This window comes from Cervus elaphus, chromosome 24 (genome assembly GCF_910594005.1).
Source record: "Cervus elaphus chromosome 24, mCerEla1.1, whole genome shotgun sequence".
Classification (NCBI taxonomy): Eukaryota; Metazoa; Chordata; class Mammalia; order Artiodactyla; family Cervidae; genus Cervus; species Cervus elaphus.
Window position 1 is genome coordinate 24,343,561 of NC_057838.1, and position 19,676 is coordinate 24,363,236.

The following is a 19,676-nucleotide window of genomic DNA, read 5'->3' on the forward strand; positions in this document are numbered from 1 at the left end:
GTTCAGTCTCTACTCTCTGCAGGGGCCGCTGACTTCAGTCCCTGCAAGGACTTCAGTCTAACTGAGGTTTTCTCAGAGCACTGCCACAAGTTAAGTGTATGTTTCGCCAAATAATTTTTCCATAAGGGAAAAATGCACTCATCGAAATTTTACCAGCAACGATATAGATGAGAGTGGGAAGGATGAGGCAACAGCTGGGGTTTGATTTGGAAAGTGTCCAAGTCATTTTCGAGAGGCCGTCTGAGAGCCAGTGACCATGCAGAGATTCTTAGGAGACCTCATCTGAGAGCCTGACGACCTCCTGGGAGGGGAAGACTTGTTAAGATGCCAGCGTCTTTTTCCTTTCCCCCTCCATTTTTTTTTTTTTTAAGAATTCTGTAAAAATGCAAAAGCAAATTGGGTGGTACTTGAGAATTGGGGGGGTGAGGGTTACCGCAGATGAGAAACATACTTGGAGATTTCAGTTCCATACCACAAATCCACACGATGCCATTTTTCAACTGTACAAAAAGAATCTGCTTATGAATTTGACATATTTATGGTAGCATCAAAGGCCAAATTTTCCATGTGTTAACATTTTTCCACATTTGTCCTTGAATCTGAATAACTTCATACAGTACTGTAAATTCAACTTATATTGAGTTTGATGTCAGTTCTTGTGAAAAGAGCTTCTGCATGCAACAGACACAGTTAAAGAACACAGCAGAGTACATTTGCAGGACCAATTTTGGAACCAATAGATGTCACCTCTCATTTGCCATCGTAATATATCAGTTTTACCAGCTCCTTCTAAATGTGTGTATTATTTGTAAGGAAAAGATGGAAAACCCTAAGACTTATCTAATAACTTAGTGGAGAATGTGTGTGTTGGGTTTAGGATGGGTAGCAAAGTCTTCTTGAGCTGTGTTATCTAACTTGTATATAAAACTGTAATTAAAAGTTTGGATTCACCTGTTTCTCGCCGTTTACAATGATGAATAATTTGCAAACTCTGGAAATGTGACTAGGATATGATTTCAGACAGTAGAAGTTGAGGAAGCTCTTCAAGTGCTAAAACTAAAGACTTCTTGTTTTTGGCTCAAATTCAATAAGTACTGTGTACCAGGATATGTGAGATGTAAATGTAATAGGTCACTTTTCACCCTTGTAGCTATACAATAAAAATTTTGTAGAACAGAAATAGATTGTACTACTGAATTAACAAAAGTTATACTAAAGTATCATGTTTAAAATATATATATATACACACACACAGAGTTAAGCTTGTTGCTGTTACCCTGTCTGGATTTGAAAAGTGCTGATTTATATATATATAATATATATATATATATATATTATATATATATAAAATACACCTATATATATGTTAAATACCTGCACACATCTAAAATGGCCTAAAGCAGACATCCATGTAATTACAGTTGCAAAATGAAGACATTTTGGAAAGAAAATTGTATCATAGTTCATTCATTTGCAGTGGATCTTTGTTCCTTTTTACTGTGGTAATTTTAGAAATGAGTGTCAAGTTTGAAATTAGATCTGCTAAGTTGGGGTTTTGCTGCTTAAACTCTGCACTGGGTCCTCAAATAAACCGATGTGAATGTAGTTCCCCCTCCCCCCCGTGTGAAGAAGCAGCCACACCCCAACAGAATAGGAGGAAAAATCTAGAACTATTTCAAGTTTTATCTTTTTGTATATGAAAATAAAATAATAATAATAATAAAACCCTGTGGTCTCTCTTAATCACATGGCAGGGGGGTTCTGTTCTCCCACTTACAGGGCCAACCTGAGCACCTCTGTGAGTTCCTCTTGGGGACACGTGCACTTGTTAATGGCTGGTACCAGGTTGCCAGGGGTCTATGGCTGACTAAGCACAGGTCCAGTTCTGCCCTTCAGAAGCTCAGAACTTAGTTGGAGATACAGTGGGCATCTCCTTCGTGGACCATCTGAATATGTTCCTGCAGAGCAGGGGTGTGTTTTGCAAATCCCCAAGACCTCCTCACGCAACGCTACCCCACAGTCCTATGTGCTTGGCAGACAGCCCTGAGCACTATTTTTGTAAGTGAAGCAGAGAAACCCAGAAGAAACGTTATACTCAGGACTGCTGCGGAATACAAGTGCTGCCATTTCCAAACATGGTTGAGTACCCGGGTCACTTGCTGAGCTTTAAAAAAAAAATAAAAAAGTGATGGAACACCTCGCCAGATGTGAACCAGCAAGTCAGGTCTTTTGTTTTGGAGTTAACCTCACTAGATGCAAACATGGTTCCCTGCTAATAAAATAATTATAGTCTCTTCTACCTAATAAAGCAGGAAAGACTCAGAAATCACCTCACTGCTTTCTGCAGTAAGATAAAAGATTTTTTTTGGCCTGTGACTAGCACTTGCTAAGTGTGGAGAAACAACTGCTTTGAATCCTTCTGGTGGGGTCAGTGCATTTTTATTCACTTTATTATGAAGATTAAATAACTTGCTTGGAACACTTGGGAACAATTTTTGATGAAGGGAGGGGCCGTTTATTTAGGAACCACCTGTTCAGTTTTGGGTCCATTTTGTCCTTTTAAGTGTTAGGAAGTTCACCTTTTATCAGTGAGTGTCCTTAATCATGAGAAGGAGAAGAAGACGAAAGGCTAATAATGTTTTTGAATAAAGACCTTGGTGCTAACAACATTGGAAGTTTGGACTGCAGGGGCCATCTGGTTGCTTTCTCTTCAGCAAAGGAATTTTTTTCAGTTAAAAAAAAGAAATGGAAATACAAGCCAGTTCATAAAAGCAGGCTTGCCCATAAGAGCAAGTAGAAGAAGGCTCAGGGGCCATTCAGCCTGCCTGCCCCTCCTTCCCTTACTTCTCAAGCACCCCTATGGAATACTAGAGTTCCCCTGACGACAGTTTTAAAACTACTAGTCCTTCGTTTTGAAGGTAGGCCAACAGGCCCAGAGGAGGCACCCTACCCAGAGTCAGGCAATCTTTACTTCTAATTCTTGACTCTTGGAACCCAGTATGGGGTCCACCATTGTTTCCAAGTGCAGGATGTGGAAGAGAAGTCACCCACCATTCCCCTCTAGTGCTTAGCTCTGCATGGCACTCGGGAGGGCCTTAAGAAATACCTCTTAAGTGAATGTGTATATTTGTTAAATTCTGGTGGAAGCAGCTTTGAAATCTACAGATAACTAGTGCTGCCTGGATGTATTTGTCTGGACTCTTGACTGCAAATGCCAGACACCACTAAACAAACAGGAGGCTTTGCTGGAAGGATCCTGGGACAAGTGGCCAGCCCAGCTCTGGGTAAAGGCAGGATGTGTCTGGGCTTCTTCAGGGGCCTTGGAAACGGGGTCAGCATTACAGACCTTCACCTATGTCTCAGCATCTGATCCCCTTGTGTTCTGTGCAAAACTAGATGCACCTGCTTCTTGATTACTTAGCAGGAAAAAAGGCCTTATTAGGTGCCAGAGTTCCACTTGTCACAGCTTTGCTACCTGGAGAAAGTTCCAGATTCAAAATCTTTAGGAAGGTTCTGGTTGACCTAGCTAAACCAGTTAGTGTCAGAGGCCCAGGGGATGATACAAAATGACTTCATGACAGGTACTTCTGGGAGGAGGCATGGAGTCATGAAACTGTCAAAACAAGGTCTACATTTAAGTTAGCAATGGCTTCCTGCTTGGTGAACTAAGGCCACATGGAATGCTAGAGATTATGCTGTAAAGTGAAGACCTATTTGTGAGTGGGAGTGCATATAATATATCCTTTCTTAGCAAGCATTCAGCAATCTGGATTTTATATAGAAAGTAGAGCTAAAAAATTGCGAATATTAACAGCATTTAACATGCCTCAGGTTCTCAAGACACTTTACATGCTTAATCTCCTTTAATCCTCACAAGAACCCTAGGGTCTAAGAAGTATTACTATTATTAATCTTGTTTCAAAAGAGGAAGCAGGTGGAAAGTGGTTGAGTGGGAATCCAAAACCTTGTTCTGTGATTCAGGGTCGTAAACTACCATCGAGTTCTGTCTTGTCCAGAAACTCCTTAGGCGGTGCAAAGCTGCCTTCGGAAGTTATGATTTGTGTACCATGCGACTACAAAGCCACGTGTCATGAACACACCTAATGTGGCGCTGGTTTTAGAATCAGATCTGAGTTGGAATCTCGGTTCTTAGGACCCAACTGTAAGCATGTGCAAGTGGTGTACTCACCTGTTAAGTGGTTCTAAAAGGATTTTATGTGCACATACTGAGCCCTCGCGGCGTCAAGCCCTCACGCATCACCCGGTCCAAGTGGACTGGAGGTGGAGCCTGCGTGCGCCTGGGCTTCCAGGTTTGCCGCCAGAGGGCGCGCGCTTGCGCTCCGGCCTCCGGCGTCCGGGAGAGCCTCCGCGCCGGGCGGCTCGAGGTGGCGCATGCGTGTCTCGGCCCCGTGGTTGCGATTGGCTTTAAAGCGGCCGACCTGCCGCGTGCACCCGCTGCGGCAAAAGGCTAGCGTCTCGGGCAAGATGGCTGCTAAAAGTTTTGCTTCCCGTCTCGGAGGGTCCCGGCGCTTTTTGAGAGGCTTCGTGGCCGGAGCTGTCGCGGGCGCTGCAAGCACTGGCCTCGTGGTGGTGCAGTTCCTCCGGAGTCGGGACGCGGAGCCTGCGGTGGTGGTGAGGGAGCCGGACGGTGAGTGTGTGGGCCCCCGGATCTCGAGTCCAGGCTGCTGCCTCGGACGGGAGCCGTAACCACGGACGCTGCTGTCGCCGCTCGCCTAGCCCTTGCTCGTCCGCTGTCCAGTCTCTTGGTTCTGCCTCCTCTCCGCACGTCGCGTCTCACCTGCCCGCTCCGTCTACTTCCTTCCCGCCGGGGTCTACTGTCCCCCAAGTACTGATCCCCACACGTGTTTTCCACTGTCTTCTGTCCGCCCCTTGATTGTTAGCTCCATAAGCGCTTGGACCGTGTTTTTTTTTTTTTAAGTTTTGTTCTCCACCATTTACACGGCCCGGTACCTGGTACATAATTGGCGTCTAGTAAGTATAGATGAATGAACGAAGGACCCCATAGTTTTAACACAAGGGTCCCAAAGATCCGGGATCTAATGGCTGATGATCTGAGGTGGAGCTCATGTAATAATAATAGAAATAAAGTGCACAGTAAATGTAATGAGCTTGAATCATCCTGAAACCATAGGCCCACCCCCGGGGTCCTTGCGAAGATTGTCTTTCAGGAAACCAGTCCCTGATGCCAAAAAGGTTAGGGAGCGCTGTTCTGGCAGATCCCTGAGCTGTCCTCCTTTGATCATTGTTTAAATGAAGAACACCTGCTAGCCTTCTTCAACGCCAGTAAATCTGCAAGTTGCCAGGTGTACCTTATGTTTGACAAAGTAAATGAGCTCATGCTCATTTCTGCCTCCAACACGCGCATTTCATTTGCTCCTTCTGACACTTGGCATTTCGCGAGAGAGCTACTCTGGTGAGTTGAAACCTGGAGAGGTCATCGAGAGAGGGTTATTCGGAAACTGATTCCCTGTTCAGTAGGGACAGGGAATTTTCTCCCACTAGGAAAAGCTGTGCCAGTTTTACCACTGTCTTGCTGCAGCATACATCTCTGCCTCAGTACCAGAACATTGAGGAAGAGTGTCAGTGAGGTGATCTTGTTGTTGTTTGGGTTTTTTTTTTTTTTTTTGCTGCGAGGCATGTGGGATGTTAGTTCCCTGACCCTAGATTGAACCAGCACCTCCTGCATTGGATGCCTGGGGTCTTAACCACTGGACTGCCAGGGAAGTCCCTGAATGAGGGTCTTAAAAAAAATTAAAAGTCTGTGCTTTTGTCCCCACATTAACTCTTAAAGCATGGTGAATAGGTAGGCTGCCTCCCATTCAGTTATATCGACGACAGGAGTTTTTCTTGAGTACACTGCATTGTGTGGTGCAGAGATTCGAAAATTCGATGTGAAAGACCAGTGAAATCGGGTTCTTATATAACAGTTAATGAAATAGCTACAGTTTACTTGGATAGAATTATGCAGTTGATTTTAGGCCAAACTAGTATTTTGCTTACTCTCTTCTTTGCCTTGTAAGTAATTGCAAAAATGAGATCACCTGGTTAATGTGATGGTCAACCCAGTCCTTTGTCTTACCCCCTTCGTTATTATTTTTTGTTCCTAATAAAAGTCACTAACTGTTATTTTTGCACCCTTTCTCATTTTTAGGTTCTTCGGAAAGGGCTGTCTTGGAACAATTTGGATTCCCTTTAACTGGAACAGAGACGAGGTGTTACACTAACCATGCCTTGTCTTATGATCAATCAAAGCGGGTGCCTAGATGGGTTCTTGAACACATATCCAAGAGCAAGATAATGGGTAGGTGGTTACAAGCAAAGGCGTTGATGAAAGATCTTTCCAAATTGAGAACAAGGAGGGTTATTAATAATTTCAACCCTTTATACATTACAGCGCTTGTAGAAAATGTTTGTATGGCTCACTAGATAAATGGACCCTGCCTGGCTGTCTCAGGGGTTGAGAGGATCTGTATCTTGACACATGAATTGGAGGCTTTGTCACAAATATGGCTGCCGTGAGCACCACTCATTCACAACCTCCACACACATTCTTTAAATGCCTGGCACTGTGCTGGGCCTTGGGGTTCTCTGAGTGACCAGAGTAGATGGTCTCTACTCCCAGGACACTTTGGTTGACCTATCAAATACTCATGAACGTGTAGTTATACTTGGCAACAACTGTTTTGGAGGAAAAGTGATTGCAAGTTGAGTTTGTGTAATTAAGGAACAATAAAGAATATGATGAGAGATTATAGCAGGAGAACCTGATACTGCTTAGCGAGGCTTCTCTGAGAAAGTGGCCTGAAGAGTGGATGGCAGTTACCCAGGCAGAGGAGCTGGGTGGGTAGCGGGATACGGAGAAGAGCATTCCAGACAGGGACAGACATTCCAGACGGGAAAGCTGCCTCTTCAGAGGCCTCCATGTGAAGAGTGTTGTTCCATTGGGGAACTAAAAGAAGGCCAGCCTGGCTGTAGGGAGGGAGGACGTGATTTGAGATTAGAGAGGCAGGCAGGTGCATGCGTCTGTTCACATGTCCTCGTGTCTCGATGCATTCCTGTGATCAAGATGACCAGGTTTTGCTATTTACTGTTAGATTGATTTCTAGGTAGCCTTTCTAGTTCACACTCCCACTATCACTGTCCTATTTGTTGTTACACTCCCACCATTACTGTTTGTTGGTTACCAGGGCTAATTAACCCTCACTTTGAGGGTTAATATTTTGTGATTTATTCTTTCTTTGTGAATTTTTCTTTACCGTTTTCAATGGGCATATTCTTTTTTGAATTTTGTAGGAAATTTTTGTATGAAGACTATTACTTTGTCAGACTTGTTTTATTTCCATTCCTTATTTGCCGTTTAATTTGCTATTAATTACAAATTAATTTACAAATTATTTCTCCATTGCTTTATAGTGCATACAGTGTTTAAATATATTAAAATGAGTGTGTGTCTTCATAAAGTACACATTAACCTGCAGAATAGCAGGAGGATTGGAATATGTTTGGCCTCCCTGCTAGCTTAGCTGGTAAAAAATCTGCCTGCAATGCAGGAGACCCTGGTTTGATTCCTAAGTTGGGAAGATCCCCTGGAGAAGGGATAGGCTACCCACCCCAGTATTCTTGGGCTTCCCTTGTGGCTCAGCTGGTAAAAAAATCTGCCTGCAATGTGGGAGACCTGGGTTCGATCCCTGGGTTGAAAGATCCCCTAGAGAAGGGAAAGGCTACCCACTCCAGTATTCTGGCCTGGAGAATTCCATGGACTGTATTGTATAGTCCATGGGGCCACAAAGAGTCGGACATGATTGAGCAACTTTCACTCTCACTTTGGAATATGCATACTGCTAGAAGGGAACTGATGTTAAGTGTAAACTTCATCATAGCAAGTGAAATTGATTATAAATTTAAAAAGTTATTTATTTGGCTGCCCTGGGCCTTAGCTGCAGCACACAAGATCTTTTAGCTGTGGCATGTGTCATCTAGTTCCATGACCAGGGATCGAACCTGGGCTCCCTGCTTCGGGAGCATGGAGTCTTGGCCACTGGACCACCAGGGAAGTCCCTGATTATAAATTGACATCAAGAGAAACTCACGTGATTTAGTCTCAAGCCTGATAAATTTCCTTTAAATACAATTTACCCATGATGGGATTTCAGCTTTACTAATTTTATCTTGCGCTTAAGTTATTATTTTCCAAGGTATCTAAGAAAAAGCACTGTGTTTCATAATGTAAATCATGTGAGCTGTATAGTTTTGAGGAGGTGAAATAGAGCTAATTAGTATTATTTGAAAACAAGAAGCAATATACCTGTGATTTCCTTGATTTTAGTGTGAAGCATTTGTTTCACAGTTTTAGTAATGACAGGCTAAGTTATTTAGGTTAACTCTCCTGCCAAAAACAAGAAATGTTATTAGCAGTATGTAGAAAAAAAATCACTTAAAAAAAAATACATGAAGAGCCTATATGATGATAGAGCTTTGCCAGGCCAATATTTGGGGGAATGCCAGAATCCAGAGAGGGTCAGAGTGGTCCTGGTAAACTAAAGCCATATTGCTTTTGTTTCTGTAGCCTTATGGGGTGAGGGGGACTGAAGGCAAGACTTAGTTCTTGCTAAACTCAAATGAAGTATCTGAACTATCCCAGGAACTTGAGACGTGCATGCCATCAGTAAGGATTGATACTACCTGCTAGCTGCTCAAAGAGATACCAGCTGGCAGCTTGCCTTGCTTAGCGAATCTTGAGAGAGATTTGTCCACTGAGCATGGTGTGTCTTTTTTCTTCAGGTGATGCAGACAGAAAACATTGTAAATTCAAGCCGGATCCCAACATCCCTCCAGCCTTCAGTGCCTTCAACGAGGACTATGTTGGCAGTGGGTGGTCCCGAGGCCACATGGCTCCAGCAGGAGATAACAAATTCTCAACTGTAGGCATATTTTTCGGGAGGGATGGGAACACAGGGCTGGTATTATGCGTTCCATGGGACTTGGAAATTAACCTAAGACCCAAACCCTAACCCTTGAGAATTTTCATACTCAACTTGGTAGTTTTCTTCCTGATTATACTTCTTTTCTTTGCTCAGATGCTCAAGCGTTTTTAAAGGGGTTGAGGGAGGAAAACTAAAAGCTATGCAAAAGCCAATATGAGCTTAAACGACTCACTCATTTGTATCTTGAAAAATTTCAGACCTGTAGAAAAGTTGAGAGCACAGCAAAAATATTTTGACTTGGAGAAAAGTTGAGGATAGGACAGAAAATGCATCTTGATACCTTTATCTATAAATTTTCTTAAATCATGGACAGTAAATTGCAGACATGGTAACACTTCATGCCTAGGTAGATCGTTTGGGAGATTATATTATCTAAGGATGAGGATATTTGAATGTATATCAAGTTGTATCATTATACTAAGAAATTGTGCAAATGTGTTTTTGTACAATAATATCTAGTATAGAGTTCACGTTCAGATTTGCCAAATTGTCCCAATTATGTCATTTACAACTTTTTAAAAAAAATTCAGTATCTATTCATGAGTCACATATTACATTTAGTTGTCATGTCTCTGTAGCCTCCTTTAGTTCAGGATACTTTTTATGCCAAAAAAGGAGAGAAATAACTTTTCTAACGTTGAGATTTATTACATGAACTGTTGGTGATTATTGTCTTTAAGACAGTGATTCTCAACCTTGGATACTCATTATAAGAAGCAGGGAAGTCTTAAAAAATCCTGGTACCCAGACTGTAACCAGAGCAGCTAAATGAGGAGTCCTAGGGCGTGGGACCCAAGCATCCACATTTTTGAAGCTCTGTAGGTTATGTCAGTGTGCATGTAAGCCTGAGAGCCACTTTTTGAAGAGTATTTGGTGACCTTGGCAGTTAGCGTAGATCACGGAAACCTGATGACAGAGCCTTGGGCATGCAGGTCAGAAGCGTGAGGGGAATGAACACTGAAAAATGTGTTAGTTGCTCATTCGTGTCTGACTCTCTGCAACCCCATGGGCCCGCCAGGCTCCTCTGTCCATGAAATTCTCCAGGCCAGAATCGTGGAGTGGGTAGTCATTCCCTTCTCCAGGGGATCTTCCGGACCCAGGGATCCAACCCCGGTCTCCTGCATTGCAGACGGATTCTTTAGTGTTTGAACCACCAGGGAAGCCTGAATGAACACACAGTGGGCAGAAATTCAAAAGAACAGGAAATTTTGGTACCACTTCTGAACTAATGTGTTTATACCATACTACTTAAATACTGCTGTGTTCCTGAAAGATGACCTTTGTTGAGAAACTCTTTGCCAGAGACTTAACACTAGAATTCACCTTTTAGCTATATAGTGGAAATTTTTTGTTCATATAGTCTACATTACATGTATGAATTTAATAAATTGTGAAGAAAGCTAGCACGCCAAACTACTTCTTTTGTTACAGTCCTTATTCTGATGGTAATCCTTACTGAGCTTTCTGTCGGGCAGTAGTTGTGGCTTTCCTGTATCTAAGCAAATAGCAGCTGTAATTGCCTGGGGCTATGGTTTCACTAAAGAACTGGTTCCCTCTCTCAAAGGGGAAGGCATTTCAGTGCGTGTTACTGTTTTTGTTTCTTTTCACAGAAAGCCATGGCTGAAACCTTTTACCTCTCTAACATTGTGCCTCAGAATTTTGATAATAATGCTGGATATTGGAACAGGTGAGCAGGGAGAGTTTTTAAAATGTGATTCTGTGGGAGATGAGTGATATGACAGGAGAATGTGTGCCTCAGCTGTTCCTTCTGTTTTTTGTTTTTCAAATGCTAACAGGACGGAAGATAAATGCTTTGGACTAGTGTTCTTTGCTGGATTTTGGGATAGTTTTCTATGGAAGTATAGACTTCAATCCATAGCTGGCCATTTTGGTCTTGTTTCCACTGGTCACAAGTCAAGTTCTGGAAGAAACGACTGGAAACATTACTGACGCAGTGGAACACTATGCATTAGGCACAGGGCTCTGTATTTTTCTCTGTTTGTATTTAAAGAGCTGCTGAGCCTTTTGAGAACATACCGTTGAACACAACCACGACCAGTGTTTGATAGAAGCTGTCTACAGTAGCCCCTTCTTATCTGTGGTTTTGCTTTCTGCTGTTTCAGTTATTTACCATCAGCCGCAGTCCAAAAATATTAAGTGGAAAATTCCAGAAATATGATTTATTTATTTGAAATTAATTTTCGTAAGTTTTAAATTGGTGCCTCGCCCAGTGACCTGATAAAACCCACTGCTTCCCGGGTTTCCCTGGTGATCAGTGGTTGGGAGCCCACCTGTCAGTACGGGGAACTTGGGTTTGGTCCCTGCTTAGGAATGGTTCCACGTTCCGTGGGGAGCTCAGCCCATGGGCCACAGCTATTGAGTCCAAGCCCTAGAGCCTGCTTGCTGCAACTAGAGAAAGCCCATGCACAGCAATGAAGACCCAGTGCAGCCAAATAAATTAAAATTTTTTTAAAAAGATAAAGATTTTTCTCAAAAAAAATATAGTACCTCCTGCCTTGTCCTGCCCAGGATGTGAATTCTCCCTTTGTCCAGTGTATCCCACCTGTTGGTCAGCAACCATCTCACTTTCATAGTGCTTGTATTCACATTACTTACTAATGGCCCCAAAATGCGAGAGTCGTGATGGTAGCAACTTGGATTGGCTGAAGAGAGGCTGTAAAGTGCTTCCCTTAAGTGAAAAGGTAAAAGTTGTTGAGTTAAGAAAGAAAAAAAAAATTGTATGCTGAAATTGCTGTGATGTAAGGTAAGAAGGAATCTTTTTATCTATGAAATTGTGAAGAAAAAACTCATCTAGTTTTGCTGTTGCATCTCAAGCTGCATAAATTACAGCCACTAAGCATGATAAGGGCTTAGTTTAGATGGATGAATTTGTACAGTAAGATTTTGAGAGAGACTACACCCATATAACTTTTATTATAGCATATTGTTATAATTGTTCTATTTTATTATTATTGGATCTTACCATGTTTAGTTTATAAATTAAACTTTATCATGGATATATGTGTATAGGAAAAAATAGTATAAATAGGATTTGGTACTGTCTGCAATTTCAGGAATTCACTGAGGGTCTTGGAATGTATTCTCTGTGGATGAGGAACTATTGTATAAAATCATCTAGGCATTCCCTATTTTTCAGATGCTTTTGTTCAGTTATGTCAGGGGGTCTTTTAATTATTTAAAACTAATACTAATATTTTACACTACTAATAATATTTCACGCTACTAATATTTCATTGCTATTAATACAGTGTGACAGTATTTAAGAAATGCTAGGATAAACCTGATTGTCCTACAATGGATGTAGTTACATAAAAAATATCAACTTGTTGAAATGATACATAATTCTTGAATAAAGTTTGAGAACTACTGGTATAGAAAAATAAGGGAGGAAGCAAAACAAAATTGTAGTCATAAACTTTACATTGAATGGACACACAGGAAAATGTAGATAGTTGTATAAATGCATGTGTTTTTTTAAGTTTTTTCATACAGCAAACTGGGAAGAATGTTGCTTATTTGTTTCTTAATGTTTTATGCCATATTCACCTGTTTACATTGATTTCTGTAATTCAGTATTCTTGTAACCGCTTCTAAGGACTTGATAGGGTTTGCTGCTTTTCTACATTTGGGTTTGAGACTATCATGTATCTTTTTGCTTTCTGTTTTTCAGAATAGAAATGTACTGTCGAGAACTGACAGAGAGGTTTGAGGATGTTTGGATCGTGTCTGGACCGCTGACCTTACCTCAGACTGGAAGTGATGGAAAGAAAACAGTTAGTTACCAGGTAGAAACATGTTTTAACATTGAGGCTTCTGTGCATGAGATTATAATCTCATTCTGTATTGTACTTTTTAGAATTATTATTTTTAAAAATATTTATTTATTTATTTGACTACACGGAGCCTTGGTTGCTACATGCAGGATATTTAGTTGCAGCAGGCAGGATCTAGTTCCCTGACCAGGGATTGAACCCAGGCTCCCTGCCTCGGGAGCTCAGAGTCTTAGCCACTGGACCACCAGGGAAGTCTCTGTATTCAACTTTTTAGTTTCATTTATTCACAAGGATTTATTGAGCAGTTGGAATGACAGGCATAGAGGATATAACGATGGGTTAAAAAGCAACCATTGACTTCAAGGAGTGCACAGTTTAGAAAAGGAGGCAGACTTGTTATCAGCTGATTATGTTACAGTGTGAGCTGATGTATACATGCATAGATGGAGTGGTGTCAAAAAGAAGTGACCAGCCGTATTTGCAAGGGTCAGGAAGACTTCACAGAGGAGGGGATTTATTTATTTTTCTTTGGCCTGTGGGATCTTAGTTCCCTGCCCAGGGATTGAACTCTAGCTCCTTCATTGGAAGCACAGTCTTAACCACTGGACCCCCAAGGAAGTCCCCCGAGGAGGTGATTTTTGAGCTAGATCTTGATGGAGGAATAAGAGTGAACAGAGGCAGGAGGGGAGCATGGGAACTCCAGAAGATGGAGCGGTGTGAGCTCAGAACTTAGAATCAACAGCAGAGTTGTGGGATTTGGGTATCGTTATAGATACGGGCTGGACTCAAGCAGGTGGAGTGAGCAGAAATAGAGAACTACAGTAAAGACTAATCACGAATTCAGTTTTTGGGGTGAAGAAGAGGGAAACATTGAGGAAGACCTCCAGCTTGCAGTTATTAATAGTTGAATATGTGCTCAGGCACTCAGTCGTTTAGGTCTCTTTGTGACCCCATGGACTGCAGCCCACCAGGCTCCTCTGTCCATGGGATTTCCCAGGCAAGAATACTGGCGTGGGCTGCCGTTTCCTTCTCCAGGGGATCTTCTCAACCCAGGAATGGAACTCAATGTCTCCTGTGGCTCCTGCTCTGTAGGCAGATTCTTTACCATTGAGCCAACCTGGGAAGCCCAGTTAGTTGAATAAATGGGAGGAAAAGCTTTTCTTTTAGATGCTTGGATTTTTTTTTTTTTTAAAGGTGAAAAAAAAATTTTTTTTTTAACATGCATGACATTTGAGAACTTTATGGATTAAAGGAAAGGGAGAATGAAGATATATGCCAGTGTGATCAGTGGTGTGAGAGAGGTAGACTGCTCCTGCTGATGGGTGAGATGAAGGATTCTGCCAAGAGGGTGGCTGAGTCGATGTACTGTGAGATGTACTGCGTGCCCAGGAACGAAGTGGGGTAAGGAGGAATAAGAGAAGTGGTCGAGTCAGTAAACCGAGATTGAAGGACGTCCTGGGAAGCCAAAGAGTGGGTGTGTTTGGAGGGAGCAGATGTTTGGTAGATGCCACCTGTTAGGTTACATAGTTACTTAAGGCGGTCTCTGATAAAACTGAATGACCTGAGAAACAGTTAGGAAAATAAAAACAACTTTAGGGTATATGCTGTCCCCCGTGACTGGCTTTTGATCAGCCTGTCTGGCTCTGAGGAGCAGTGATGTGTGGGTCTATAAGGTGTCCACAGAGGTGTCACACGCTCAGAGTGTTCCAGAAGTGCTTGTGGGAGTGAAGGAGTGGCAACAGAGACTTCCTGATAAACTGTACCTGTGGTGTGTCACGCTGAGAGGGACACAGTATCACCTCTGGTATTTCTGCCCAAGATGCATACTGTTGCGTGTCCCCATGCGGAAGTATTAGGCAAACCCCAACTGAGGGGCATGCCATGAAATAGCTGACTCACATTCTTCAAAAATGTTAGTGTCCTCCAAGACAGAGGCATGTGCTCAAAGACAGAGGCTTGAGATAGTAACCGTTCAAAATGAATGGAGACTAAAGACTAAAATACATGAAATAAAATGCATTGTGTTATCTTAGATCAGATCCTAGATCAGAAAAACAAAAGTTGCTGAATAAGACTTTATTTGGACAACTGGTAACATTTAAGGTCTGTAGGTTAGATAATTATATTTTATCAGTGTTAAATTTCCTGACTTTGATTATTGTACTTTGATTATGTAAGTGAATGTCTTTGCTCTTAAGAAATACAAAAGGTTTAAGGAGAAAACATAGAAAAAGGTTGAGTGATAAACGGAATTGGGCAAAATGTTCAGAGTTGATGAATCCAGGTGAAGGGTGTACAAGTGTTTCATATACCATCCTTACACATTTTAAATTTGCAATTCAGAATGAAGCAAATGTATATACCTCTTTAGTATATCTTTTGTATACCAGAATCCTATTACACTGGGTTATACAAAGTTAACCACTAGTAAGACTTAACCTTGCTTTTTCTACTAAATAGTAGATCAGTGAATGCCATACAGGCGTGTATAGGTATTCTCAAAGAGTTTTAGAAGAGACCCGTCAGCTCTTCTGACCCTAATTGGTGTCATGGTGATGAATGTGTGAGGGCAGTCACGGTGAGCTTCTTGAGGAGTGTACTCTGAGTAACAGTCTTGTTTTTTTGCTTTAAAGCATTATCAGTCTTAGGCCTTTTCTTTCAGATTCGGGGCCTCTGAACCTGTAACATTAGTTTTCCATGTCTGTAGTAATTGATAGGACTTATTCATGTTCACCCTGGCAAATCTTTTAATTCAGCAAATCTTTAAGTACTTGTCACGTGGGAGGAATGTACGTGGAATTATAAATGACATGCTTCAGACTGTGTTCTTGGATACTTTTCCCCTTCTTTCCTCTCTTTCACATCATGGAAGTCATCTCGCTCGCTCTCAATGTCTTTGAGTCAACAACTTTTATCCGTTCTTTTACTTAATAACTTGCACTCAGATTTTGCTGAAGCTCTGAACACCCGCAGTGTTGTGGAGGCCTCGCACAACATTACAGGGCACGGCAGGTGTATTCTTAACCGCTGGACTGCCAGGGAAGCCCAGCATCATTTTTGAGATCAAACTTGACTTCAGGTGGAATTTTACATTTAAAAATCTTTAGTGTATTTATTAGCATGAAAGGAAAATATGATCCGTTAGTAAATTAAATTAGAAAAATTGTCTCAGAGCTCCCCATTTTAAGAATTGCGTTGGGCTAAAAATATATGTATTCATACAAATCTATACACGTATAAACTTGGGTGAATTTGGCTAAGGGAAACAGACATGGGAGGCAAAGCGAGGCAAGCGGAAGAGGCAGGAGAGAGTAGGGTGTATGCTCAGAAACAGTAAGTCCCTCAGGCAGTTGGATTAGAGCACTTGTCTAGGGAAGAAGACAAAAGGAAAGGATAAATAACAAGGCCCTTAAAAAACAAAACAAAACAAGGCCCTGCTGGATGGCACAGAGAACTGTGTTAAATATCTTGTTATGACTGTAATAGAGAGGAATCTGAAAAAGAATATCTATGTGTGTGTACACCTGAAACAAATACATTATAAATCAACTACACTTCAAAAAAAAAGTTTAAAAAAAAGTAAGATTTGTATCAGGTGCAAATGCTCACCCTGAATGCCCAACTAAAAATTCAGGTGATTTTCCGGCAATTTGTAATAAAACCATTATGGGTAAAACCATGTCCTTAAGAGATGCTAAGAAAGGGGACATGGCATCGCCCAGCCCTTGAAGTGGGTCTGTTCCTCTCAAGGAATAAATACGTATTTGAATCATGGATCCTGTTTCCCAGGGAATGCTTTGCACCTACGTATGGCAGTTCATGTTTTGTTTTCTTAAATCTGTCCATTTAGTATTTCCTTCTTGTTTACAACTATACTCTGAACTTATTTTAGTAGAACATAGCTAATAAAAATAATGTATTTGTTTACTTTTCTATCTAGTGACGAAGCTTTATGTGTATCTAGTATGTGTACTTTGGAGGCAGTGGAGCAGATGACCTGGGATTTATCAGGGGCCTTGTATACCTCCCGGTATGTATGTAGCTTTGTTCATGCCATCCCAGTCAGTCCTCACAAACAGCTCTTACAAACAGGTAGGGATTACCTTCTTTTATTGGAGGAAATTGAGGTTTCAAGGGGTCACGTCCAAGTGACATTGCTAGTAATTGTCAAGGGGGAAGTCCAAACGTGGGTCTGTCTCCTTGTATGAGAATTGCCCATCATTCACAGCGTTGTTCTTTAAGCTCTCATAAATCTCCAGTGAAGGGATGGTTCTGCTCTTCATATGTAGAAGCTTAAGGCCAGGAGGTGAAACATGGTGTGGTTGGAGAGGTTACAAGTGATAGTTGCTGGCGTGCAAAATAAGAGCAGAAAACGGGCCAAGAGGAGGATTCCTTCTAGCCAGGCAGAAATGTCTGCTAGAATATGTAGGAAAGAACTGCAGCGTCATAGGACTGGAGTGAACGTGAGCCCGCGGGAAGATGAGAGGCAGTGATTTTATCAGAAGTGAGTCATCTGACAGCTCTAATCACAATCACCCCCTTTATTATAGCTTAGGTCAGCCATGTGCCTATTTCAAGAAGAGATAGAATCCAGGCAAATGAAACATACCTGAATATTCCAGCCTGAACATTGTAATTGTCCTGGCAAGAAAGTGAGCTTTAGATTTGACGGCTCAGCAGTGGTGGTGTCCTGTGAGAAGTGCTTAATAGTCTTTTTTTCTTCTACAGCATTATCCAAACTTCCACTAATTCCAGGAGGGGGAGGAAATTGAAAATAATGCCTTCAGAGATTTCGAGGTGTCAGCTGATGTGATCAGCAATTGTTTTTTTAAATCTATTTTAGCTTTATGCAGTCTTAATTTCTTTATCTATTTAATTGAAATCAGCTCTTTTATTGGATAAATATTTCCTTATGGAACTTCCCTGGGTGGATTCAGTGGTTAAGACTCCCATGTTTCCAATGCAGGGGGCACGGGTTCAATCCCTGATCAGGGAACTAGAATCCTGCACGCCATGTGATGAGGCCAAAATAAATAAATAATAATAATAAAGTCTTGGGAACTTCCTGGTGGTCTAGTAGTTAGGGCTCAGCGCTCTCACTGCCACAGGCTGGGGTCAAAAAGTAAATAAAAATAAAAGTCTTATTTAAAAACCAGGCAAATCTATAAATATATATATTTCCTTACCCCCATCCTAAATCACTCAGCAGAAGTGACCGTCTGGGAAGATGTGCTTGTTCCACTGGCTTGGCATCTCCCGCCCCCTCGCAGGGCAGGTGCCCAGTGTGAGAAGGATGGTCTCCTGGGGTTTGAGCGTCCAAAGTGGCTTCACAGGTAGCACACGGGGCGGCCACACCCGTTGACTCCCCACCCCGTGACTCTCTTGCTTCTTGTCCCTCTGTCCGCTCAGGTCAGGATTCCCTGTTTATCACACCATCATGGTCTCTTTCTTTCACTTGATTAGTCTGACTTTGTTTTAAGGGCTTCATCTCTTGATGTGTCTAACAGTTTTATTTTTGGAATGTCTTTTTATTCTCTTACCGAGGGAATGTAACCAGATACATTACATCTGTCTGTCTTGCGGGTACATGTTTTTTCCCTGTGATGCTGTGCTTATGACATGAGAGAGCAGGTTTAGCCTGGGTGGTGTTTGTGGCCAGTCTCTCTGGCACAGAGTCAGCGTGAAGGCCCAGCTTTGTGTGTGTGGAGTTAGTTGGGGGTGAGACGGGGGAGCAAATTGTCATCTCCAACTCTTGGGTGGGAAGAAACAAGCTCAGGCCGGCAGGTATGGAAACGTATCTCAGGTCATGAGTGAGTGCCAGCTTTCTGATTATATAGTATTTTCTTGTCACTCCCGGTTGATTTCCAGTTTTCATTACAGCCTTGACACGAGGTCAGTGCTTTTTGGTAATTTAACAGCACCAAGAATTTCCTTTGTAAAGTATTTTTATGCCTAAATATTATATGAAAAGGACTACTGCTAATTTACTGATAAATCGGTTAAGCCCTTGGGTTGTTTGTTTAGGGCATCATTTGTGTCCAGCCTACTTTCTTCTCCTGAAACCCTTTTGTTCATGTTGAACTGGTCTCATCTTGCTTAATCCCACTTTTCGCCTGTCCCAGTGCAGAACCATCTTTTGTGCCAAATGCAGTTACATTCCTGTCTCTTGAATGTTGTCTACTACAAAAATATCTTTTTACATAGGCCTTGCTGATTTCAAAATCATTTTTTCTATTTTTTTAAATTAATGTGTCTTTGTGTCTACAGAACTATTCAGAGACGGACTGCTTGGGGATTGTTACCAGCCATTTTATGAATGAAAAAAGAAGATGCTGTGACTTGCAACTTAGTGCAGGGCCTTAGGTCTCTGGGGTTTCAATTTGCTGAACTGTTCTGTTTTGGTGCCCTATTTTCTAGAAACATTTTCTGAAGGTCTTCCGATTTTCCTGAAAGTGGGAAGAATTTATGTTGTAGGTTGAGTTGTCTACAAAGAAGTTTAAAATATTAGGGTTTTTATTTTTTTAAGTTTTAAATTCAATGAAGAAACAATGAGTTTTCTGAATTTCCAAATAATACTGGTTCCTGTATTAGACAAGTTAAACATGTTTACTTTCTGAGAACAAAGCAGATTGAATCAGAGCAGATAGTGAGTGGCTGAGTTTCTATTTTTCTCTTTATTTCTGGGAAGAATATTTTACCCCCCTGTTGTTGAAATATTGTGAGAAGATCATGGGTGGAAGAGTCACACTTTGTGGTTCTTATTAGGAATTCCTGTGTCCATGCAGGTTCTCAAAAGCAGTATTGGAGGCCCCCTAGCTTGGTGAGAGTTTTAAAAAATCTAATAGAAATGATAGATTTCCATGAGTTTAAACAATGA

At 41.7% G+C, this 19,676-nt stretch overlaps 1 protein-coding gene across 9 annotated transcripts in view; it reads left to right on the forward strand.

Moving 5' to 3' along the window:
- Positions 1 to 4,411: 4,411 nt before the first annotated feature.
- The window catches only part of EXOG (exo/endonuclease G), a 59,597-nt gene continuing 44,332 nt past the window's right edge, over positions 4,412 to 19,676 (forward strand). For all 9 annotated transcript variants that reach the window (XR_006337457.1, XR_006337454.1, XR_006337455.1 and 6 more), the window contains exons 1-5: positions 4,412 to 4,648; positions 6,173 to 6,322; positions 8,803 to 8,942; positions 10,616 to 10,692; positions 12,697 to 12,811. Coding sequence is in view for 1 of the 9 variants with exons in the window: in XM_043885607.1 (XP_043741542.1) it covers positions 4,486 to 4,648; positions 6,173 to 6,322; positions 8,803 to 8,942; positions 10,616 to 10,692; positions 12,697 to 12,811 (645 nt within the window). In the remaining 8 variants the exon portion in view is untranslated. The remainder of the gene's footprint in view (positions 4,649 to 6,172; positions 6,323 to 8,802; positions 8,943 to 10,615; positions 10,693 to 12,696; positions 12,812 to 19,676) is intronic.